Consider the following 22,463-nt stretch of genomic DNA (forward strand, 5'->3'; position numbering starts at 1 on the left):
TTTTATTTTCCGCGTGATAAAGAAAATCAATTTGCAAAGTGTAAGAAATGCAACAATATAAAGATAAAGACCAAACAGCCTTGACAAAAAGTCTTCTCTTTTCGATCGCTTAGAACAAGCAGCCAATCTTGAATCTGATCTCACCTCTGTAACAGATTGGGGCTCACAATGGCTTGTAAATTTTAACTCCAACAAAACTCAGTTATTTACTGCAAACAACTATCGCAGTACTGTCGACATTCCTATATTGATGAATGGCAACCCTCTCTCTGAGTCTTCTTCTTTAATTATCATAATTACTGACCTTTTATGAAAACTATATATACAATCAATTGCTAAATTAGCATCTGCTAAGATTGCTTCTCTTTATCGTGCTTGTCATTTTCTCTCTCCTGATTCCATTCTCTACCTTTACAAAGCTCTTATTTTTCCCTGTATGGAATACTATTGTCATATCTGGGCTGGTTCTTCTAATGATGCTCTTTCTCTTCTAGACAAAGTCCAAAAACGCATTGTAAACATAGTTGGACTCGGTCTATCTGCTAAGCGTGAGCCTCTTTCCCATCGTCGTAAAGTTGCATCTCTTTCTCTTTTCTACAAATACTCTCATGGCCACTGCTCAAAGGAGATATCATCTCTAGTTCAATCAACTAAAACTCAATCTCGCTTGACTTGTCATTCATCAGTCTCATTCTATACTGTATCAAAAACTTTTATTCATCTAGCTTTTTTCCCAGCAATTCAACCCTTTGAAACTCTCATATTTTCATGTTTTCCTGACTCATACATTCTTCAACTCTTTAAGTCTTCTGTCAACCGTTTCCTTGCCCTATAACTCTATTCTTTTTTTCTAGTAACTCCCAACTTTATAATAAATTTTTTTCTTAGAAAAGCAATAAAAAAGGAATATATATTTAATATAAATAACAATAAAATAAAAATAAAAAAACAAATAATTTAGAACAAACCTAATTCTTGATTGTCTTGAACAGGATAATTTACCTGAATCATGAATTGAAATAAATCAAAGTCATATAAATTTGCACTACCATCAACAAAAAATTTAAACAAATGACAAGTAAAATCATCAATAAAAAATTTAAACAAATGACAAGTAAAATAAGATTTATTAATCATTTAACTTATTTTACTACTATTAATAAATAAAAAAATATATATAAATTTAAAAAAAATATGTGTATAAATAATTTATTGCTGAAAAAACTCAAAACTCGTGAGTTTTTATAACTGTATTTCTACTAATGTTAAAAATTAATAGATATCTAAGAAATCAGAACTATTTCATGATTAATTTTGATGTCCTCAATTTTCATGTAGTAATTTTATGCAAAAATTATAAATATGGTTCAGAGAAATTTGCAAAGAATGCAACAGTTTTAAAAATTGTTTTTAGAATATCAGAAAGATGTTTTAAATTTCAGCTAAAATAACTTTTGTGCATTTAATACCTATTCTTTTGATTAACTATGTTTTTTAAGTTATGATTATATACTGTTTTTTCAATTTTTAATTTTAATTTTTTAAAAACCATTTTAACATTAGTTTCTATTTTACAGACGTAAAAAAAGCAAAACTAAAAAAAGTTGATTTGTCTATTGATTAAAAGAATTAAGTTTATTTGATGTGGAACCAAAAGGCAGTCTAACACTTAGAAGCAGACTTGAAATTTTTTTACTTTTTCTAATTGCTAAATTAGCTTTTTGTATTTTTGCATTTCTGTGGCACATCAAGTCAACCATAATACATCAAATCAGCCATTATACATAGTTTGTATAACAATTAGATCAACACTAAACAAAAACTTTACCAAATGAAAACACATCTTTTCAGATATGCTTTACCAGGGTCATCATTTTTTTTTTGGACATTGGACTAGGGCTGGTGGCTCCTCTTCTCCTGGGTATTTTTTTCTTTAATAAACTCATTGTTTGTAATGAGCCTATATTTATGAATATACTTTTATGAAAATCCACACAAGATTAAAAATTCTTTATATTGAAACTTATTTTCACTGATGCACAAAATTTTATTTGTATTTTATTTCTTCAAACAGTAAACTGTTAAAAAATCTTAAATAAAAAAAACTGAACATTTACAGAGACAGAATTAGAAAATGCCATCGAAAGTCTGAAAATTTGAAGCTTGCAACAGCATTTTCTTAATGTGCTTTAAAATTTGAAAATAATTTTCCAGTTCAATTATTTGTAAGTGCACAAAAAAAAATGCACAGGAAAACATTAATATAAGAAAAAACCAATTTAAGGTTTTTATATTAATCTGCTTCAAATAGTTTGCTATTTGAAGCAGATCAATTGCAGTTGGTTTCCACTTTTTTTAACCACCTTTGATCTGGCTAAAATTGCAATAATTATTGATTGAAAAATAGCTTCAGTGCTTCAGATACTTTTATCACTTATAATAAAAAAGTTTTTAAAGAATCACTAAATTTATTAGACAACTAAATTTACTTAAAAATATTTTTTAAATCTTTTTATTGGCAAAATTTATGTTTATATTAACTTTAAAAATGTCTTAACTAATTAAAAATAATAAAACATATGTGACTTAATATATAGTTTAAATAAATTTTCAATATAATTATTGAGACTGTGTAAAAGTAATGTATCTAAGTAAGATATCATATGTAGCAATATGTAGCAATATGTAGCAATATGTACCACTTGATGTAATAAACAAATTAAAATTCACCAGCCATTGTAAGCCCCATTCTGTAGCAGAAGTGAGATCCTTTTCAAGTTCAAATGCCCCCTGCAAGCAATCAGAGAGTATTGGCTTCTTATCAAGACAAGAATAAATGGCAGTATCATCAGCGAACAATGTCACCATAGATGTAGGAATATCTGGAAGATCATTAATGTAAATTAAAAAGATATAGGGCTATGGATAGAACCTTAAGGAGCCCTTGAAGTTACAGGAAGAGTGCTGTCCATCAAGGACAACTTTTATACTATAATATAATAAGGATTCAATAATCTTAAAGATGTTCCCTGATACACCGTAAGAAAAAAGCTTATGGAGAAGACCAGCATGCCAAACTTTATCAAAAGCTTTAGAAATGTCAAGAGCGATAGCCTTAACCTCCCCACCTCTATCTAATGCGCAATAAAACCTATTGGTTATTACTGTTAGCAAATCAGCTGTAGAACAAGAAGATCGAAATCCATATTGATGATCAGGAAGTAAGTTATTAGATTCAAGATGAGAGACTAAGTGTTTGTTAAATAAAGATTTAAAGAACTTGATTATGATAAGAAGAAGACTAATGGACGGTAGTTTAACGAGTTGGATCGCTCTCCAGAATTTTTTAAAATAGGGATAACAGATGCCGCTTTTCAGCTGGCTGGAAAACAAGACTCTGAGAAGCACTTGTTAAATAGTTTTAAAAGTATAGACAACAGCTCCGAAGAACACTTCTGCAAGACTATAACAGGTATGATGTCTGAACCACAAGCTGTAGAAGAGTCTAAATAGGAAATCACTTTATACAGAAGCTGGAGAGAGGAATGTCAAGCAATGGATCAACCTGTTTGTCGGCTATACCAGGTAGAATGCAACTAGTGGACACAAGAGATCATACTGATGAAAAGTTCTTAGCAAACAATTCAGCTTTGTCTTTAGGGGAGGTGACAAAATCTAAACCATACAAGATAGGTGGAACAACAGATTTGCCCATTTTATTAATACTGTTAAAGATTTTCCAGAAGTCATGAGAGCCTAATTTTTGAGATGAAATATAAGATTTCATGACCTGAGAATAGCTGGCTTTGGCGTTAGACAAAAACTTTTCACAATGGTTTCTAACAATAGTAAACGGGTGTCTGTTTTCTGGAGAACTTATTTCCTGATAGATATCTGATAGATATGGAAGTAATGGTTTCGATTGAAAATTGCAGCAGCACAATGTGAGGTACACCAAGGAGAAGAGTGAGGCTTGACTTGGAATAAGGAATAAAAGATTCCATGCGAAAATGCTAATAAAAGATTCCATTGGAAAAGGAATAAAAGATTCCATGCCAGCCTGAATCCAAGAAGTTACATAAGAAGTACATTTATCAGCAAGAAAGCGAAAGATTTCTACCCAAGGGCCATCATGAAGAAAATAACAGAAAGAAACCCAGTCAGCTTCAAGGTAGTTGTAAGAGGTACAATAATAGGGGTATTCTGATGATGAAGAAGAATGAAATAATAGTTTTAGAGAGATCAAACTGTGATCAGAAGCACCTAAGAGTAAATGTGAAGAAACTGTGCACTGACTAGGATCAGAAACAAGACATAAATCGAGTAGAGAAGGTAAATGATTTGGGTTGTCTGGAAAACAAGTTGGGAAGTTGACTATTTGATTTAGAGATTGAGAAAGGCAAAAGTTGTGGGCCTTAACGCATGCAAAGTCACTTACACTAGAGATAAGTCATTGAGTGTGATGAGCATTAAAGTCACCAACAACAACGATATTGGCTGATGGATAAAGAGAGAGGGCTTGGTCAATTTGATCAGAAACAACATCAAATGAGTGCAGTTTTGAGATGAAGGAGAGCGATATATAAAACAAAGAGAAAGGGGATAGAGTGAAGTGGTGCTAAGCAAATCCACATAAAAGAATAGTCTGTTGATTCGAACCTAGTTTCCTGACAAATGAGTGAATTCTTACACTTAAATGCCAAGGCCAAGCAGGTGAATACTGTCTTTACAAATTAAAGGAAGATAACCATCAACACTAAGATCACAAGATGAGACAGCTGAACTCAAATTAGTCTCATCAAGAGCAAGTAGGTATGGCGAACTTTGCAAGAGATAAGACTCAACAGAAGAAAAGTTATTTCGAAGACCACGAATATTAGTGAATGATAGGTTTAGAGAACTTGGTGATGACAATGGTTTTTTGCGCTTTATAGGTTTTGGTACTTTGATCATTTTTAAATTTGTTAAAGAACTAACCTAACCTAACCTAACCCTAAATATACCACTAACTGATAAAGGAGGATCAAAACATAAACCCAAAAACTATAGACCAGTATCTTTAACATCTGTAATTTGTAAAACTTTTGAAAAGCTTATTTGTGACATTCTGGAGTATTTATTTAGCCTTTTTTATTTAACCTGTTTTGTTCCAAACAATTCATGCACAACAATCTGATCAAGACTATTGACACCATTACATATGAAACTGCAAAGGGTAAACTGCTATGGTTAATATATTTTGCCTTCACAAAAGCTTTTGCTGAAGGAAAACACAAAAGATATATGAACTACTATTGGTAATTTAGTTTCAGATTGGACACCTGTCACCAGTAGCAATCCTCAGGGGTCAGTTTTTGGTCCCATTTTGTTTTGGTTATTCATAAACAACTTGCTAGAAGTTGTGCTGAACACATTTAAAATGTATGCTGATGATAACAAAGTAATAACCACATAAGATTTCTTCAATAAACAAGCAGAAATACAAACAGAACTTGACAACATTTTAAAATAGTGCAAAGATTGGCGTATGGAACTTAATTACAAAAAATGTAAGGTGATAAGAGATTTGGCAATTGAAATGTTCTCCTTGAAATTAATAAAATATACACTATGAATTTAAATGGAATGATTCATGACCTCTCAAAGAGTTTATTAGAAAAAAGGCTAGGTTTTTTTTACTACCCGATACAAGGTAAAAACATTAAACACAAGTATGTGTTAACAAAAGTTCAAAAATAAAGCCATTAAAAAATGCCTTTCAAAGTTGAGATGTAAAATGTAGAAAATTTTGTACACTACCTTTGTGCGAACTCTTCTTGAATTTACGACTTTAGCATGGAGTCTACCATATCTAGCAGAAATTTTGATAATCAAAAGAGTTCAACACAGGGCCATAAAAACATCATGCTCAAATGGAAATGTTTAGTTATGAAAAGCGACTAGCTAAATTGGTTTGACATTTTTAAGTCTTAGAAGTAAATGGTCAATTTCTCAACTTAGTAAATTGCTTAATTTTTCACACTTAACTTAAAAATAGGGATTCAGAAAATGAAATTAAAAGTTAAATTTCTTATATGGCAATTATGAATCTAAATACACACCATTTGAAAATTGTCTGAAAAAACAGATAATCTATTAAATGAGAAGTATTTTTATACAGGTATCTTAGAAAACTTCAAAAACTCAAATGTTTTGCAAAAATCATTCACAGTAATATTTATCCTGTAGGATTACAAACAGGGTAAAATTTTTGCTTCTTTTCTTTTGTTAAATAAAAAAAGTTTTATTGAATGTAAAAAAGTTGATATATAACAAACAAATTTATAATTTCGATATGTATGATGTTTTAAGCTTATTTACAAAATATTCTGCTTTGAGATGTTTTAAACTTATTCATAAATATCCCACTTTAATTCCACTATAATCTACTTTAACATTGTAAATATTACAATAGATTTATACTAAAAAAGAAACTTGTTAAATTTTCTAAAACTTATTTTTAATTTTTTTTAAATTTCAACATTTCAACAATCAAATGACATTTTTATATGTTATTATTAAAAAGTCTATTTCACTCTCTGCATCAGTTTATCATTTAAAAAAACATACACATGTAATTTTCAAATGTTTTCCAGAATTATTTCCAGTTATAAAACTGTTCATGTTTTATCATACATATAAAATTAAAAATACTTAGATTTGATATATACATGGCTTAAAAATAAAATAGGACATAGTAATCATAATCATTTTAAAATTGTAAAGATAAAATAATAAATAAATTACAAAACAATTTTGATAAAAAGATCTAACTAAGCTGCTCAAATCTAATGCTATCTAAAAATTTTCTTGTGCTGGCTATAATGCCATTATATTAGAAAAACCTCCACACATTCGAAAACAAAGATAAATGAGCACTTGGGTACAATTTAAGGTAAAGAAAAAGTGTATTCTTATGTAAAATTAAATTTCAAGGTAAGTTTGCTTTGGACCACTTAATGATTAGAAAACGTCTTGATACCCTACTTTTATACAATAAAATAAAAATTCAATTTGTATATATAAGAATATTTAAAAATTGATTCAGCACTGCGCTCTTTGATGTGAGATCTGAGTGTGGCTATTTGATTTTAAATGAGAATCTAATACATAAAAACAAATATTTATATATAAAATAAACTCGTTTTTTATGTATTAAACTTTCATAAATAGCGCAGTGCCAATTTTAAAACAGATTTTAAAATCTTTATGAGATCATAGTCTGTTATTATTTAACTTGTTATTCATAAATTATATCAAAAGTTAAGACTAGACATTCATCCATCACTAGAGTTTATTGGACCTGGAAAAAATTTTATTCCTTGTGACTTGCTTGCAAACAGCACAGCTATTCAAAAAAGATATTTGTTAAAAGAAAAAAAGAGTATACACCAAAACAAAAATTCTAACAGCTTGCTAGCGATCTAGCTCCACTTGGTTTTGCTCAAAGAAGAAAAACAAACGTTAAGTTTCGATAACCAATTATTTTTGGGGAGAAATCATAATATTATCAAATAGAAACTCTTTGGTAGAGAGTAGAAAATGTTGCTTGTATCAAAGTTAGATAAATTTATGGACTTCACCATATGTCCTCACACAAAACTTCTATTTAAGAATGTTCTGTCTGGGTGCACTTCGCCAAAAAGATGTAAAAATAAAGCACATATAAATTGCACCTGTAATTTTACTAAAAATATTCTAACTATGGAGCTCAAATGGTTATACAGTCAAAAAAATAGAACAGGTGAAAAGTCTGACAGCAGATGATAAGATATATAAAATAGAGAGAATAAAATATATTAAAAATATAACCAGAAAAATCATCTATAAAGAAGCTTACCAAAAAAGAATTAAAAAACTACAGGATGAGCAATTAGTATTAATGTAGTAATAGTAATAAATATTTTCTTTGTTTAATTTTTTAGTTCTTTACTATAACCTTTTTTAAATTTATTCGCATTATAAGTTATATATTGTGGAGCTGTTTTAACTTATTATAGAACTATTTTATTTTCATTAAAATGAATCAAGATTTATAGTTTAATCTGGATTTTGGTTAATGCAATTAAAAAAAAAAATTTATAATGGAGTGAAAAATGTGTAATATTTTTTCAGATGCCAAAAGTGCACAAATGAGTGACAAATTGGTTAAAGCTTGATGCTCATACGATACAAGCCATTGTGATGGCTGCCTAATCTAGGAGATTATTACTATAAGCAGCTGCACAAGAGTATAAAATTTTGAAGTCAAGTTTACAGCGGAAAATAAATGTTAATAAAGAAACTTCTTACAATAAAATATATTTTGATGAACAACATAAATATATTTTTAATAAGACGCAAGAAGATGAACTTTTAAAATATCTTGGTAAACCATCAAAATATCTTGGTAAACCAATATGCATTATGGAGTTTACATTAAGAAGCAAAGAAAGCAACTTGCATATCAGTATGCAATTAAAAAGGACATTAAATTACCAGAAAACTGGAAAAACAGTGAAACTGGAACTGAATGGTTTAATTTATTTTTAAATTGAACAAAGTTATTTGTTTGCATTACAGAAGCTACTAGCTTTAGTCGAACAACTAGTTTCAATCTAGCAAATGTAGATATTTTCTTCAAAAACCTTGACAGTGGGCAGAAGCACTATAAATTTTCTACTGATTGCATTTACAATATTGATGAAACCAGTCTTACAACTGTTTATAGTTTTCAATAATGTAGACTTTTTATGTTCTTATGTATCTGATTGGCTAATTCCGGCAAATGTCTCTACCTTATCAACCAATTTGTCTACCAGTATTTTTCAACCGGTATGTAATACGGTAAAATACATTTTCGGTCAGTTTAATTAATGTATCCAATCAGACAGACCCTGAAATTGAGTTTTACAATTTAAGTAATATATCTGATTGGCAAACATAATCACTCTTCACATCATTACCAATTGTATCTGAAGTTATTATTGACAAGAAACAGCAAATCAGCATTTCTGCATACTATTAGACAGCAGAAGAAATAAGGTTATTACAAAAAGTGGGTAAGAGGGTGGCAAAAAGAAAAAGTGCAAAAAGAAGATGCTTTAGGTCTCTGGTATTGACTAACACACCAACAAGAAATGAACTAGTTGAAAGTTTATGAAGATGTAAAAGAAAAAAGGAAGAAAAAGATGAGAAAAACCAAAAACATTACCCCCTGAGATGTCAATGTAATTTTGACTCGATTTAAACATCAAGCGATCTTTTAGAATGATATCTTATTTTGCTTAAACATAAATATGTTTTGTGTATAAACATAAATCGGTTTTGTGTATGTTATATAAGGAGTAGAAAAGACAAAATAAAGTAATGCTCAAAATTATTTGTTTCAAACTTGTCTCAACCTCACCCTGATGCAGAGTGACATGGGACAGACAGTGTCACATTTAAAAACCGATGCCTTGAACTTAATTTAATAGTTAAGTAATGGTTTTTGCAATAATTTGCTAAGAAAATTTAGTGGACTATAATTTTAATCTAAATTGTATGGTTTTTGTTGAAAAATATAAAGCACAGCGCACAAACAAAAAATTTTGTCCCATCTCCTTAATGTATTGTCTTATCTCCTCAAGGTATATATGTATGTGTGTATGTATGTATGTATGCACATATGTATGTATGTATGTACATATGTATGTATGTATGCATGTATGTATGTATAAATATATGCATGTATGTATGTTTTTTTTTTGTTTGTTTTTTTAAAAATCTTCGCTTCCAACAAGGCTGCAAGCAGCCACTAATTAAAGTTGGAAGTTACTGTAAGAGAAAAGATGAAGATTGTAGAGCAAGATAACGATTGACAGACGATTTAAAAGATTGCAAATTATATGAATCAGGAAAGCAAGATGAAGGGAGCGAATTCCAAAGAACTGATGTTCGAGGAAAAAAACTAGTTGAATAAGCATTTTTGGAGCACTTAGGAACAGTCACAGAAAAAGGATGACACTTAATTGAATGACGAGTAACACGAGAATGAATTTTAGTAGATGGCACAAGAGACGCTAGCTCTTTAGAGCAGTGCACATTATAGTATTTGTAGAAAAGAGAAAGAGAAGCAACATTACGACGATGTGATAATGGTTGAAGGTTGGCTGCAAGAGCAGGTCCAACTATGTTTACAATGCATTTTTGCACCTTGTCTAAAAGAGAAAGGGCATCATTAGAAGATCCACCCCAGATATGGCAACAGTATTCCATACAAGGCCGGATTTGGGATTTATAGAGATAGAGAATAGAGAAATAGAATTTTGAAATATTAGAAATAAATAATTTATGTATAATTATATAATTAATGTATGTATGTATGTATGTATGCACATTTGTATGTATGCATGTATGTATGTATGTATGTATGTATGTATGTATGTATGTATGTATGTATGTATGTATGTATGTATGTATGTATGTATGTATGTATGTATGTATGTATGTATGTATTAGCAACCAGACAATCTCTAATGGACTTATTATAAAAGGACAAAAATAGATTTCGACAAAGCACTAATTGCAACAATTTTAATTACAACTATCAAAAATGAATTGTCTATAAAAAATGTTTGTCTTTCTAGACAATCATTTTAAAAACGGACACTAAATGAACAATCTCGATTTTTTAATGAGGTATAGAAGATCTATTTAATATATAATTTGGACTTATAACGAGTAATTAAATTTTCACTGCAGCATCGTTTCAAAAACTGAAAACGAGCACAAAATTAAAAATACAATTTTTCTAACAGAAGTTCATTTTTTAATTTTTTGTCCAGCGTGTGCTGTTGATTAAAAAGTTAATGTCTATTTAAAAACCTCAAAATGGACTATTTTGTGCTCAATTGAAGTTCATTAATTACTCAGTTCAGTTGTTTTTCAATTCTCAGTGAATGTGCGTGAAAATTTATTTTTAAAATGCCCTCTCCAGTTTGGGATTACTTCAAAAAAGTTGAAGGTAAGTTTATCATTTAAAAAATTTTCCTTAGTCACTAAAATCTTTAACACCTTCAATAAAATTATTTTAAAAATATGTGATCAAGGAGTTGTCCTTTATAAAATGTGGATTAGTAAGTAGAAGATTCCAATAGGTGTTAAAATTTATTTAGGTTTGTGAATAAAACAATAGTGAAAAAGAAAAATGTTTTTTACTTTCATTTTATTGATGAATATGTGCGCAAGTTTTAAACAATAATTAATCATGGGCAATGATCGTCATTGTGAGTTTTGATGTCATTTCAATATTTTTTTAATATTATAAATTTACTGCATAACAATCTTCAAATAATACGGTAATGAAAGATTTCTGGTTTTATGAAATCAAGTAAATTTAGACAAAATCATAGACACCAAATAGACAAAAAATTATGCTTTGTAGACTTATGAAGTGAAAATTATTTTTTAACTGAGCAATCTTAGGACACCATCAAAAATTTGATAGACACAACAAGGACAAAAAATTAAACATTTGTTGTGTCCATTACAACATACAGAATTGTCTATGTCTGTGTTGTAAGTCTATCCATTGACTAGTCTGGTTACTAGTATCTATGTATGTATGTATGAATGTATGTATGTATGTATGTATGTATGTATGTATGTATGTATGTATGTATGTATGTATGTATGTATGTATGTATGTATGTATGTATGTATGTATGTATGTATGTATGTATGTATGTATGTATGTATGTATGTATGTATGTATGTATGACCATACAAATAATACTTTACTTTAATGACTTGACCACAGCTTTTAACATTTCAAAAAAGCGCTGAATAAAAAAGGTTTTGAAATATTAGAAATAAATAATTTATGTTTATTTAACATGATAATGATAAAAATAAACAAAATACTGATAATGATTTAAATTTAATCTCTAAAGTATCAATCAAAGTTCTATACAATTTTTGTTATTTATGTTATATAAATTTTATTAGTAAAATTTTATTTAGCAATTTTTATAACAAATGTTTGTTGCTGTTTTGTTTTTTTTTAATTATTTCGATTTTACGAAAATTTTTTTGTTTAAAGTATTAATAAAATTTTAAAGATTTAAATATTTTACTTTATTATGTCTTTCTACAAATAAATGTTTAAACAAAGCACGAAACGGTTTAAAAATAAGTTTAATCATCTTTTTTTTTTTAAATCATTTACTCATGTGTATTTAATGGAAACTTACTATTTTGAACTTAATTTTAAAAAACACTATAATTCAAATTGATTGTGCATTTTCATTAAGCAATCATTAGAATTAAGTTGTTACTTTATTTTCAAGAGTTTCCCATAATATTGTAAAACGTTAGTAAAGATAAATTCTCAAATGTAATTAAAAACTTGATTTAAATAATCTTAACGTATTTTGAGTTTTATTTTAGCTGAATTTTTATTTTTATATTTTAGTTTTAGTTGAGTTCTTTTTATTTTCTCTTTCGTTAAGACTTCTTTTCTTTTTTTAAATTAAGTTTTTTTAAAAAGTTATTTTTTTATTCTAAATATGTTTTTCAGTGCATTTTTGAAATGTTTAAACTTTTAAAACATGTTAACAGCTGTGATCAAATCACCAAAAGAAAATTGTTTTTATGTATATAAAAATCTAAAAAACAAGACAAAAAACTTACTTTATTTTCTTCAGACTCGACATCTTTAGAAGAGTCTAAACAATTTTTAAAAGATCTTATTTAAATAATTTTTTTGTAAAATGCTTTTTATCTATTTATCTTGACTATTATTTACTAATAATTATTTTATATTTTTTTATTAGAACTTTTTTTTAATATTCACTATCGTAATATATTGGATTGTATATATATATATATTTTTTTTTTTAACATTTTCGCTTCCAACAAGGCTGCAGGCAGCCACTAATTAAAGTTGAAAGTTACTGAAAGAAAAAAGATGAAGATTGTAAAGCAAGATAATGATTGACAGACGACTTAAAGGATTGCGAATAATATGAATCAGGAAAGCGAGATGAAGGAAGCGAATTCCAAAGAGCTGATGTTCGATGAAAAAAACTAGACAAATAAGCATTTTTGGAGCACTTAGGAACAGTCACAGAAAAAGGATGACATTTATTCAGTCATCATCGATTATTTTTTACAAATTTATTGAAATCATGCACAGTAAATACAGTTCATGGTAAGAATTTATCTAAAATGCATATTCTAATTATTGACAGAGAGGCAGACAAAGACCCCTCTTTTCTGACAACATTTGCAATTATAGCTGCGCTATTTGTCAACCTATTTTCCAGTTATGTAGTTGACCGTGAATGCCATATGCCTTCAGTTTATATAAGAGTCTTTTATGTGGTACCTTATCGAATGCTTTTGAAAAGTCTGTATAAATTACATCTGTTGTAAAAACCTGATTGATGGCACCTGTAATAATATCCTGTGATTCTAATAGGTTTGTTGTGCGCCCCCTGTGTTTGATGAAGCCATGCTGAGCTGGAGTAATAAGTTTGTTTTATATTATATGTTATGTTATATTAAAAATACTGTATGGTTTATAATTGTTTGATATTTAATTTTATTTCTTCTCAGAATACTTTCCTCCATCAAGTTGATTGAATGATAAATTGTATACATCAAACTATTAGTGAATAGTATAACAATAAAATCTTTGTTCTTTGAAAATTTAAATGCATCAAAATTATTGCTACATTGGCTCCTACATCACTCTTAAAATGTTAGACTTTTTTTAATAATTCAATTTTAAAAGCTTAGTTCTAATTGGTAGGCAAACCTTCATTACTAAGGCCTTCTGATGTTATATGTGCAATCCAACAGTTTGGCTAATCATATAAGATTTTGACCACATTTTTTTGTATGCTTTGACAACTTGAGCATTTTTAAAATACGCTGAAAAAACTAAACTATATTTAGGAGAAAATTAAAAACAAACAAAAAGGAAACTGAAAAGACAAAGAAAATCTTAACAAACAATAAAACAAAAACAAAAAAATAAAAAAAATAAAAGCATACAGTTAAGCAACAACAAATAAAAGATACAGTTAGATACAGCAACTGCACAAGAAGGTGAAAATCATAGATATACTTTTACTGATATACTTTTTTAAACTTATAAGCGTTTCACTTAATAGTTCAAACCAAACAATTTTTTTTTTATTGAAAAGCATCTCAATAATTCAAAGCTAATAATTTTTCACACACGATTATATTAGTGTAGCACTTAGGATGATTTAATGTTAAATATTTAAGGCAGGAGTATACATTAGAAAATATCAACTTTTCACATTTTTAAATACTTAGGTTTTGAAGTAATAAGACTTAGATTAAATAACTTGAAAACTTCGATCTTTTCTAAATCTATGAAATGAAATACTTTTAAATTTAAAAAAAGACAATTATTTTCATGCTTTTATTTTATCTAGTCTTTAATCTTTTATCATTTAGTAATAGGTTGGTAACTATATAACTTTTTTGGTAACTATATAACTTTATAACTTATTTTTTTAACTAGCCTTTTTTTTTTTTTTTGTATTAATTTTTTTTTCTTATTTTAGTTTTTATATAAATCCCATGCCTCTTACAAGAAGGCCTGGTTTACGGTATTTTTTTAAATTTGATAATTCTCTTTAGTTTGTCTTTTTTTAGTGCATTTTGAATACTCCCAAATTATCAAAACATCCAAAAATCAGAAAAAAACAAGTAAAACTATTTTATAATCTGATAAACAGATTTAATTTGTTCTGAAAAAGAATGGTAATCATCACATATCTACATTTTTTCTTTTAAATAAAAAATGCTATGATGATTGCTACTGATCTTTTAATACAGCATATTTTATCAAAGAATATTTATATAAATATATATATATATATATATATATATATATATATATATATATATATATATATATATATATATATATATATATATATATATATATATATATATATGTAAATTATGTTAGTGTATTTTACAAATAGAGTGCTCAATGTTCTTAAAGAACAGAGCAATAATTAATTAGTAAAAAACACTTATCTAACTTTTATCTTCGACTTGGAGTTTCACCATTGCTGGATCATCAGGAAGAGTTCCTTCCAGGATTCCATCAGGAAGAACTCTTCCTGATGATCCAGCAATGGTGAAACTCCAAGTCGAAGATAAAAGTTAGATAAGTGTTTTTTACTATATATATATATATATATATATATATATATATATATATATATATATATATATATATATATATATATATATATATATATATATATATATATATATATATATATATATATATACAGGGCTTGTGATGAAGAAAATCGTCAAGCGTGTTATATCGCGCTCGTAAAATTAGAATATGTTTTCATCGAGCGTGATTATGTGTGCTCGATATATATGCTCACTTATTTGTTACATAATTCTTTCGTCAAAAAATGTTTGAATTAGTATCACACTCATGAAACTACTTCAACGAATTAGATTTTTATACTTCCAAACTTCTTGTATATTGTCAGATCGCGATTTTATTTTTAACTATTTATGTTATAAAAAAATAATATCAAACAAAAACGCAACTTCTTATTGATTTAGTATTGAAGTATAATTTAGTGATTTAGTTTTGCTTCGTTGTTTTGATATAGGTATTTTAAAATGTTACGCTGTAAACTTAATTAACGGTTAATGGTTTTTATATTTCTTGATATTTTTTATTCAAATTATTTATTTAATTTTTTTCTAAAATTTCTTTTTTAAATTTCATTTTTTTTATCTTAAAAAAATAACACAAGAAAAATTTGAAATAATAATAAATTAGAATAATAATAACTTTCCATTTAATAAATGTTGACGTCATTACTTTGTTTCCTTTTCGAATTTGATTGCGAACATTTTAAACAACAGAATCATTTTAAATTTGAGTTAAAATAAATAATAGTTAATAAAAAACCTATTCTATAAACAAAAACTAATTTAAAAATTACTCTATTATTATTATTTATTTTTATTATAAACGATGTGTGGAATATTACAAACAATAAATCAAATAAATTTTACTTGATATTTTCACAAGATTAATAATACTCTGCAGTTTCAATTTTCTTAAAGCGGTTTTCTAATTGTCTATTCTTATTTTATTTGCGCATTTTTGTATTCACATTGTGTTTTCACGTGCACATTCCATAATTGAAATTAGTGACTATTAACGACTTCAAACTGCTCATTCATTACGTAAGTGCAAAAGAGAACGACGTAGTGCTTTTTATATTTTATATCTTTAACAAAAAATCTTTTTTAAATATTTTATGAAAATAAAAAAATAATCCCGAACTATTGGATGAGAGTTATTTTATACGCTTGTTATAAACTTAACGAGCGTTGTTTATTGCGCCTAGAATGTTTGAAAATACCGTTTACCGGCGCGTTTTACGAGCGGAGCGCGATCGCGCTCGCTTCATCACAAGCCCTGTATATATATATATATATATATATATATATATATATATATATATATATATATATATATATATATATATTTATATATATTATATATGTATATATATATATATTATATATATATACATATATAAATTGTTGCATTTGGGAATAAAAACGATTCTTATGCCAACAAATACATCACTTTTAATTACTTTTGACTTTCCTCCAACATTTCCCTGCAGTCAGAAAGTTAAAACCATTAATTTAATTACAAATTATTCGTTTTTTTAAAAAACCGCAAAAACGCCAATTTAATTGACCAGAATGTTTTTAAAACATTCTGAACGTTTTTAAAACATTCTGAATGTTTTTAAAACATTCTGAACGTTTTTAAAACATTCTGAATGTTTTTAAAACATTCTGAATGTTTTTAAAACATTCTGAATGTTTTTAAAACATTCTGAATTTTTTTAATAATATAAACAATGTTTTTATTTTTTATTTTTTTTAATAAAATGTTTTTATTTTTATTTTTTTTACTGTAAATCATGCACAGAGTGTTGCTACATCAACTATCTTATAGCCTGACTTGCAATTGAGTGCTGCTACATTGACTGACAAATAGCTGGACTCACAACAGAGTGCTGCTACATCGACTGAAAAATGGCCTGACTCGCAATGGAGTGTTGCTACATCAACTATCTTATAACCTGACTCGCAACGGAGTGCTGCTACATCGACTGAGGGTTTGGTTGGGGCAGGCAGTCTATCAAATAATAAAAAAGATTCAAGTTTTGCATTTTAATTTTTACTTTCTGACAACCAGTTAGGAGTTAGTTTATTTTTGAGGTGTTAGTTTATTTTTGAGATGTAGAGATGTACCACTAATCAGGGGCGTGGTGGCTCTAAAAAAAATATAATTGAAAAAAAGCCCATGTGGGATATTTATTAAAAGGCCTATATATGCGGGATTTTACCATATATGCTTGATGTAAAGGCCCATACCAAAAAAATAATAATAATATTATTTGTAATTAATAATACTGTTTGTAATATTTCAAAATAAAAAATGGTAACAACACCATGCAGCGACCACGTTTTTGCTTTGATTTTCTTAAAACACAACTTTACCGCAAGCAAATACGATTAGTATTTTATTGTTTGAAGAATATAGTTTAACACAAAATTAAAAATCAAAGATTTTAATTTTTCTATTACTATATAATGATATATATTTTAATATATAATAACATAAATTTTTTTAAATTTTAAACAATTTTTTTCTAAAATAAATATTGAAAATCTTGAAAAATAAGAAATTCTTTTTATTGCATGAGAAAATTCTTTTTAGTTTATGCTTTTGTTTAATTTGGTGTTTTAACTTTTTTTAACATTTTCGCATCAACTCACAACAGCTAAAATGCCGCTCTAAAAATGGTGCCGTTATTGACATAGTTTAAACATAAAAGTTTTTATAATGTAGTTTCATTTAGCAGTTCATCATCCTTTTTTTAATCTGTCTGAGGACAGGATATTACAGATATCTTTATTTTCATACAATAATATAAACTGTATAAAAATAAAAAACTTTATTTATTATTAAAGAAGTTTATATCTGCTTTGAAACGTTACAAAAATGCAAAACATGAGTTCGATCCTTATTTATATAAAACTTAATTTAAAATTTAACACTAAATTATTTTTCTTAAATGAATTAAAATGCAATACAATTACTATACAGTAATTGTATTGCGTTTTAATTTATTTAAGAAAAATATTTTGTGGTTAAATTTTAAATTAAGTTAATTTAAGTCCAACAATAATAATAGCTATTATTATTGTTGGGTTTGCCCCAGCCAGCACAAACACGTGTTTTTAGAATCTAATAGCTGTCTCAAGCTGTCTAAAAGATGACTACTAATAGATGTCTTATATTTATCTGAATTTAGACATCTAAAAGTGTTAACATTTTATATGTGAAGAAAAACGTCTAAAAGAGGTGTTTGTGCCGGCTGGGGCGGACTTTCTTAAACTTATTTTGTCAACATTACGATCATTAAAAACCATTTATGGGTTCATTATTTTTCTCATGAAAAAAATATCATAATACGCCTCAAAACATCTACTTTGTTTTCAGAGCAATATTAATATTATGCAAAATACTAATATAATTGCGCTCAAAGTTAAAGACTTTAAATCAAGTGATTAATAAAATTTAATTTGTGGTAACATAAATATTTTAAATGATTGTGGAACTTCTTTAAAATATAGAAAAAATTAAAATTTGCCAAAAGACCCATATTTAGATGAAAAAGTGAAAAGCCCATGCGGGAATCCCGCTTAGCCTCTGGGGCCACCATGCCTCTGCTACTAATTTCAATTATATTTTTCGTAATGGAACTTTGACCAGAAAAATAAATTCAGTAATTGTTTAAACTTTTAAAACAAAGTTTAAAACTAATTTATTTTTTAAAGTATTTTCATAAAATTTCCAATTCTTTAAATAAAGGGAACACATAAAAAAGTACTGCAGATGTGTTTAGACTAGGTAGGGGCATACGAACAGTTGAAGGAATCAAATTTTAAAATCAAATGCTGTTCCAGGTCTTGTTATGAGATTTTATTGCATAATGAAAACGCATAACAATAAATGTAACTTTAATACAGCTTTGATGTTAAAATTTAAATTGCGCCATTACATATTTTAAAGTACTGATTGTAATTTTAAATTTAATTTTAAACTGCATTAATACTCATTTAAACTAATATAACAAAAATTACTAAAGAAATTTTAATTTTGTATTTGAAAAAGATTCCTTATAATTTATTTCTTAAAACTATCTTATACTTAACGCAATCTTTGGTTTATTCATCACAATTTATTTATTTTATTTTTTATATATTTAATGAACTAATTTTAAGATTATAAACAATTTATAGGTAGATTTTACCAGTTACCAATATGATATTCGTAAACATAATTTATTTTCATAAATAAGTCAAAAGAATTTTACACAATATTGAATTAATAAGATATAAAACATTTTAAAAACATTTGTGAAAAGAATTCTCTTAAACAAATACACTTCTCCCGTTTTAAAAGAAAAATAAATATTTTTTATTTGCATTTAATCTATGATTGATGGATGTAACACTAGATTTTAGTTTATCAACTTTATTAAAAAATTTGATAAACAAAATTTTATTTTAAAGTACTAATATTTCCAGCAGTCAAAACACCCGACAACTTTGTGACTTGATCAGATATTGTTAGCTTCTATTAGGACAATGTCCAATGTTCAATCATTAAACCATTTCCTGAACATTAGCTTTGGACTGGTTTCTATGAAACCATTTTCTTATCTAATTATGACATTATGGAACAATTTTTTATAACTAAATGCCCTTTCTAGTATCAAACTGTTTTTCAAATTAGGACAAAATATTTTCAATGCAATACTACTAATTAAAGAATTATCATCTAAGATATACAAGATCCTCTTACCAATAAGAGTTTTAAACTGGAATTTTCATTTTTCTTGGTAAGTTGTCATCACCATATTTAAAAAGGTCCCTCCTGTCCCTCGCCATGTATTCACTTTGTGATTCTTGTTTTTATAACAAAATATCATTAAAAATGAAAAATAAAAAGGACACTAAAAAACTTATTTCCAAAATTAGAGAAAGACACAAAAAAATACTAGATTAGCCTATTAGATAAAGAAAGGACACAAAGCTTGTTAATACAAATATTTTGATTACTCCAAAGTTTTTGCCTAGGAGGCCTCATACAAGACAGTAGCTGAATCAGTTAACATCAGACAAAATGAATTTTTAATATGAAACCTATACTTGCCTATACTCAAGCAAATACCTAATTAGGGACATTTTAGGCTAGAGTTAATTTCTCTCAGCCTTTGCCTAGAAATGTAAATACTACAATTAAGCAGAACATGAAGCAGGTTGTATTGGATTTCATGTTACCAGTAGGTAACATATAATCCAATACAACCTGCTTGTGATCATGATGATCAAATCCTAACTCCTTAGAAGAAGTCTAAGTGAGCAAGTATTTTAAAACCTCTTGCTTAAATTCCTTATTGTAATAGAGTCAGAATTCAGACATTGGAGAATGACATACATAAGTTAAAAACTCACTATAAAACTTTTATTGATGATTTGTATTAAATACTTTGTTTTTTATACTATACTTATATGATTTAAAACTTAATACTTGGTTTAATCCTTAAATAAAAAATTATGGGCAAAATAATATATAGGGGAGAGAAGGATTGGCACATTTCAACCAGAATAAAAAAAACAAAAAAACTTTTTGAAAAAATTTAAAACAAATACTTTTTACTATTTATCAAATGTATCAGCGAAATTTTAGTACAATTTACATTTAAAAAGAGTAATGGGTAAATACAATACTTTTCAATTTTCTTAACGAAACTTTTTATGCCAAACCACTTACATTTTCTACACAGTTTTAATCCAAATTTTATTTTATCGTAAATTTTTTTATAATTTTATATATATATATATATATATATATATATATATATATATATATATATATATATATATATATATATATATATATATATATATATATATATATATACTATATTTAATGTAATTTACTTATATTAATTTCAAACTATTTACATTGAATAAAAGAAAAAAGACTTATTTATGAGTAAATATTTAAAAACCCTTATAAAATTGTTTAAATATCTTGCCTTTTCTCTTTGTCTCTTTTTCATAATGACAATAAAACAAAAAACCAACAAGACTGACAATTGATCCTATACCAAATGCTGCAATGACTTTCACTTCCATGAAAATATTCAAACAGCTAAACATATATTAAAAACATATATGAATCTAACTTGGCTTCTAATATTTAGCAGAGCACATTTGTTTAAAAAAGGAATTAAATTTAAGAGCAAAATTAAACTATTTGATTAAACTTTTAAATTCAAATTTTGTTTATTTTAATTTGATAGTTTAATCAATATTAATCAATGTAAGTTTAATATATATATATATATATATATATATATATATATATATATATATATATATATATATATATATATATATATATATATATATATATATATAAAGTTGAATAGTCAAACTTTTTTAGCAGTTTAGTTGTTTTTTTTTATTGAGAAACATTAATATAAAATTTATTGACATCTAAAATTATGTTGTTGTTCCTATGTCTAGTAAATGTGGATGATAAGCTTTCTTTTTTCTAACCTATTCCTTTCCTTTAGTTTATGTATTTTTATGCACATGCCAAATTTCATCAAGTTAATTTTAAAAGGAAATTGTCTATTTTTACAAGCACTTTTGGTACCTAACTTTTAATCCGGTCCAGTATTGGGAAGAGGGGGAGAAATTTTAAATTAACAAATAATAAATATTAATAATTATTTATGCAAGTCTTTATCATATAATGCTTACAATATGTGGGGGCATATATCTACTACTAATAATAGGTATATGACATTAATTATATTTTTTTATAAATGTATAATATTATAAAACTTTGATAATTTAAAATGGTTGGAGTAGATGGTAGTATTTCTTGATGCCAGTCATACCACCACTGGTGTCAGTGTCAACATTAGTTGGATAATTTAGCTCTTCATTAACATTTAGTTTGTATTTTACTTTAATTTCGTGATCATTTATAAAAGTTTAAAAAATGTTGATTATAATAAACAAACAAAAAAATGGTTTTTCTGACTGTTAAGCAGTTTGTTTAGATAATTTTTGTCTCATTGATCTAAACAAAACAAAAAATCAGTATTTCAAATAACTTTAATTGTTTGACTATTTAACTTATTTTTATTTAAACATCTTTCACTCACTTTCACACAAAAAATTTTGTGAAAGTGAGTGAAATCTTCGTTATTGATATAAATATTATAATGGTAATTTAAAATTAGGCTACTGCACTAAATAAT

General features: G+C 26.7%; 1 protein-coding gene across 2 annotated transcripts in view; it reads right to left on the reverse strand.

The window, feature by feature from the left end:
- The window catches only part of LOC136090355 (uncharacterized), a 54,075-nt gene that overhangs the window by 29,559 nt on the left and 2,053 nt on the right, over positions 1-22,463 (reverse strand). Inside the window, exons 2-4 of one of the 2 annotated variants that reach the window (XM_065816945.1) lie at positions 21,225-21,340; positions 12,694-12,728; positions 969-1,002 (exon numbers count right to left, since the gene is read on the reverse strand). In XM_065816945.1, coding sequence (XP_065673017.1) covers positions 969-1,002; positions 12,694-12,728; positions 21,225-21,324 — 169 coding nt within the window. In that variant the 5' untranslated portion in view covers positions 21,325-21,340. The remainder of the gene's footprint in view (positions 1-968; positions 1,003-12,693; positions 12,729-21,224; positions 21,341-22,463) is intronic. The other variant, XM_065816946.1, reaches the window with a different exon arrangement.

The sequence above is a fragment of the Hydra vulgaris genome, chromosome 13 (genome assembly GCF_038396675.1).
Source record: "Hydra vulgaris chromosome 13, alternate assembly HydraT2T_AEP".
In the NCBI taxonomy this organism is placed as follows: domain Eukaryota; kingdom Metazoa; phylum Cnidaria; class Hydrozoa; order Anthoathecata; family Hydridae; genus Hydra; species Hydra vulgaris.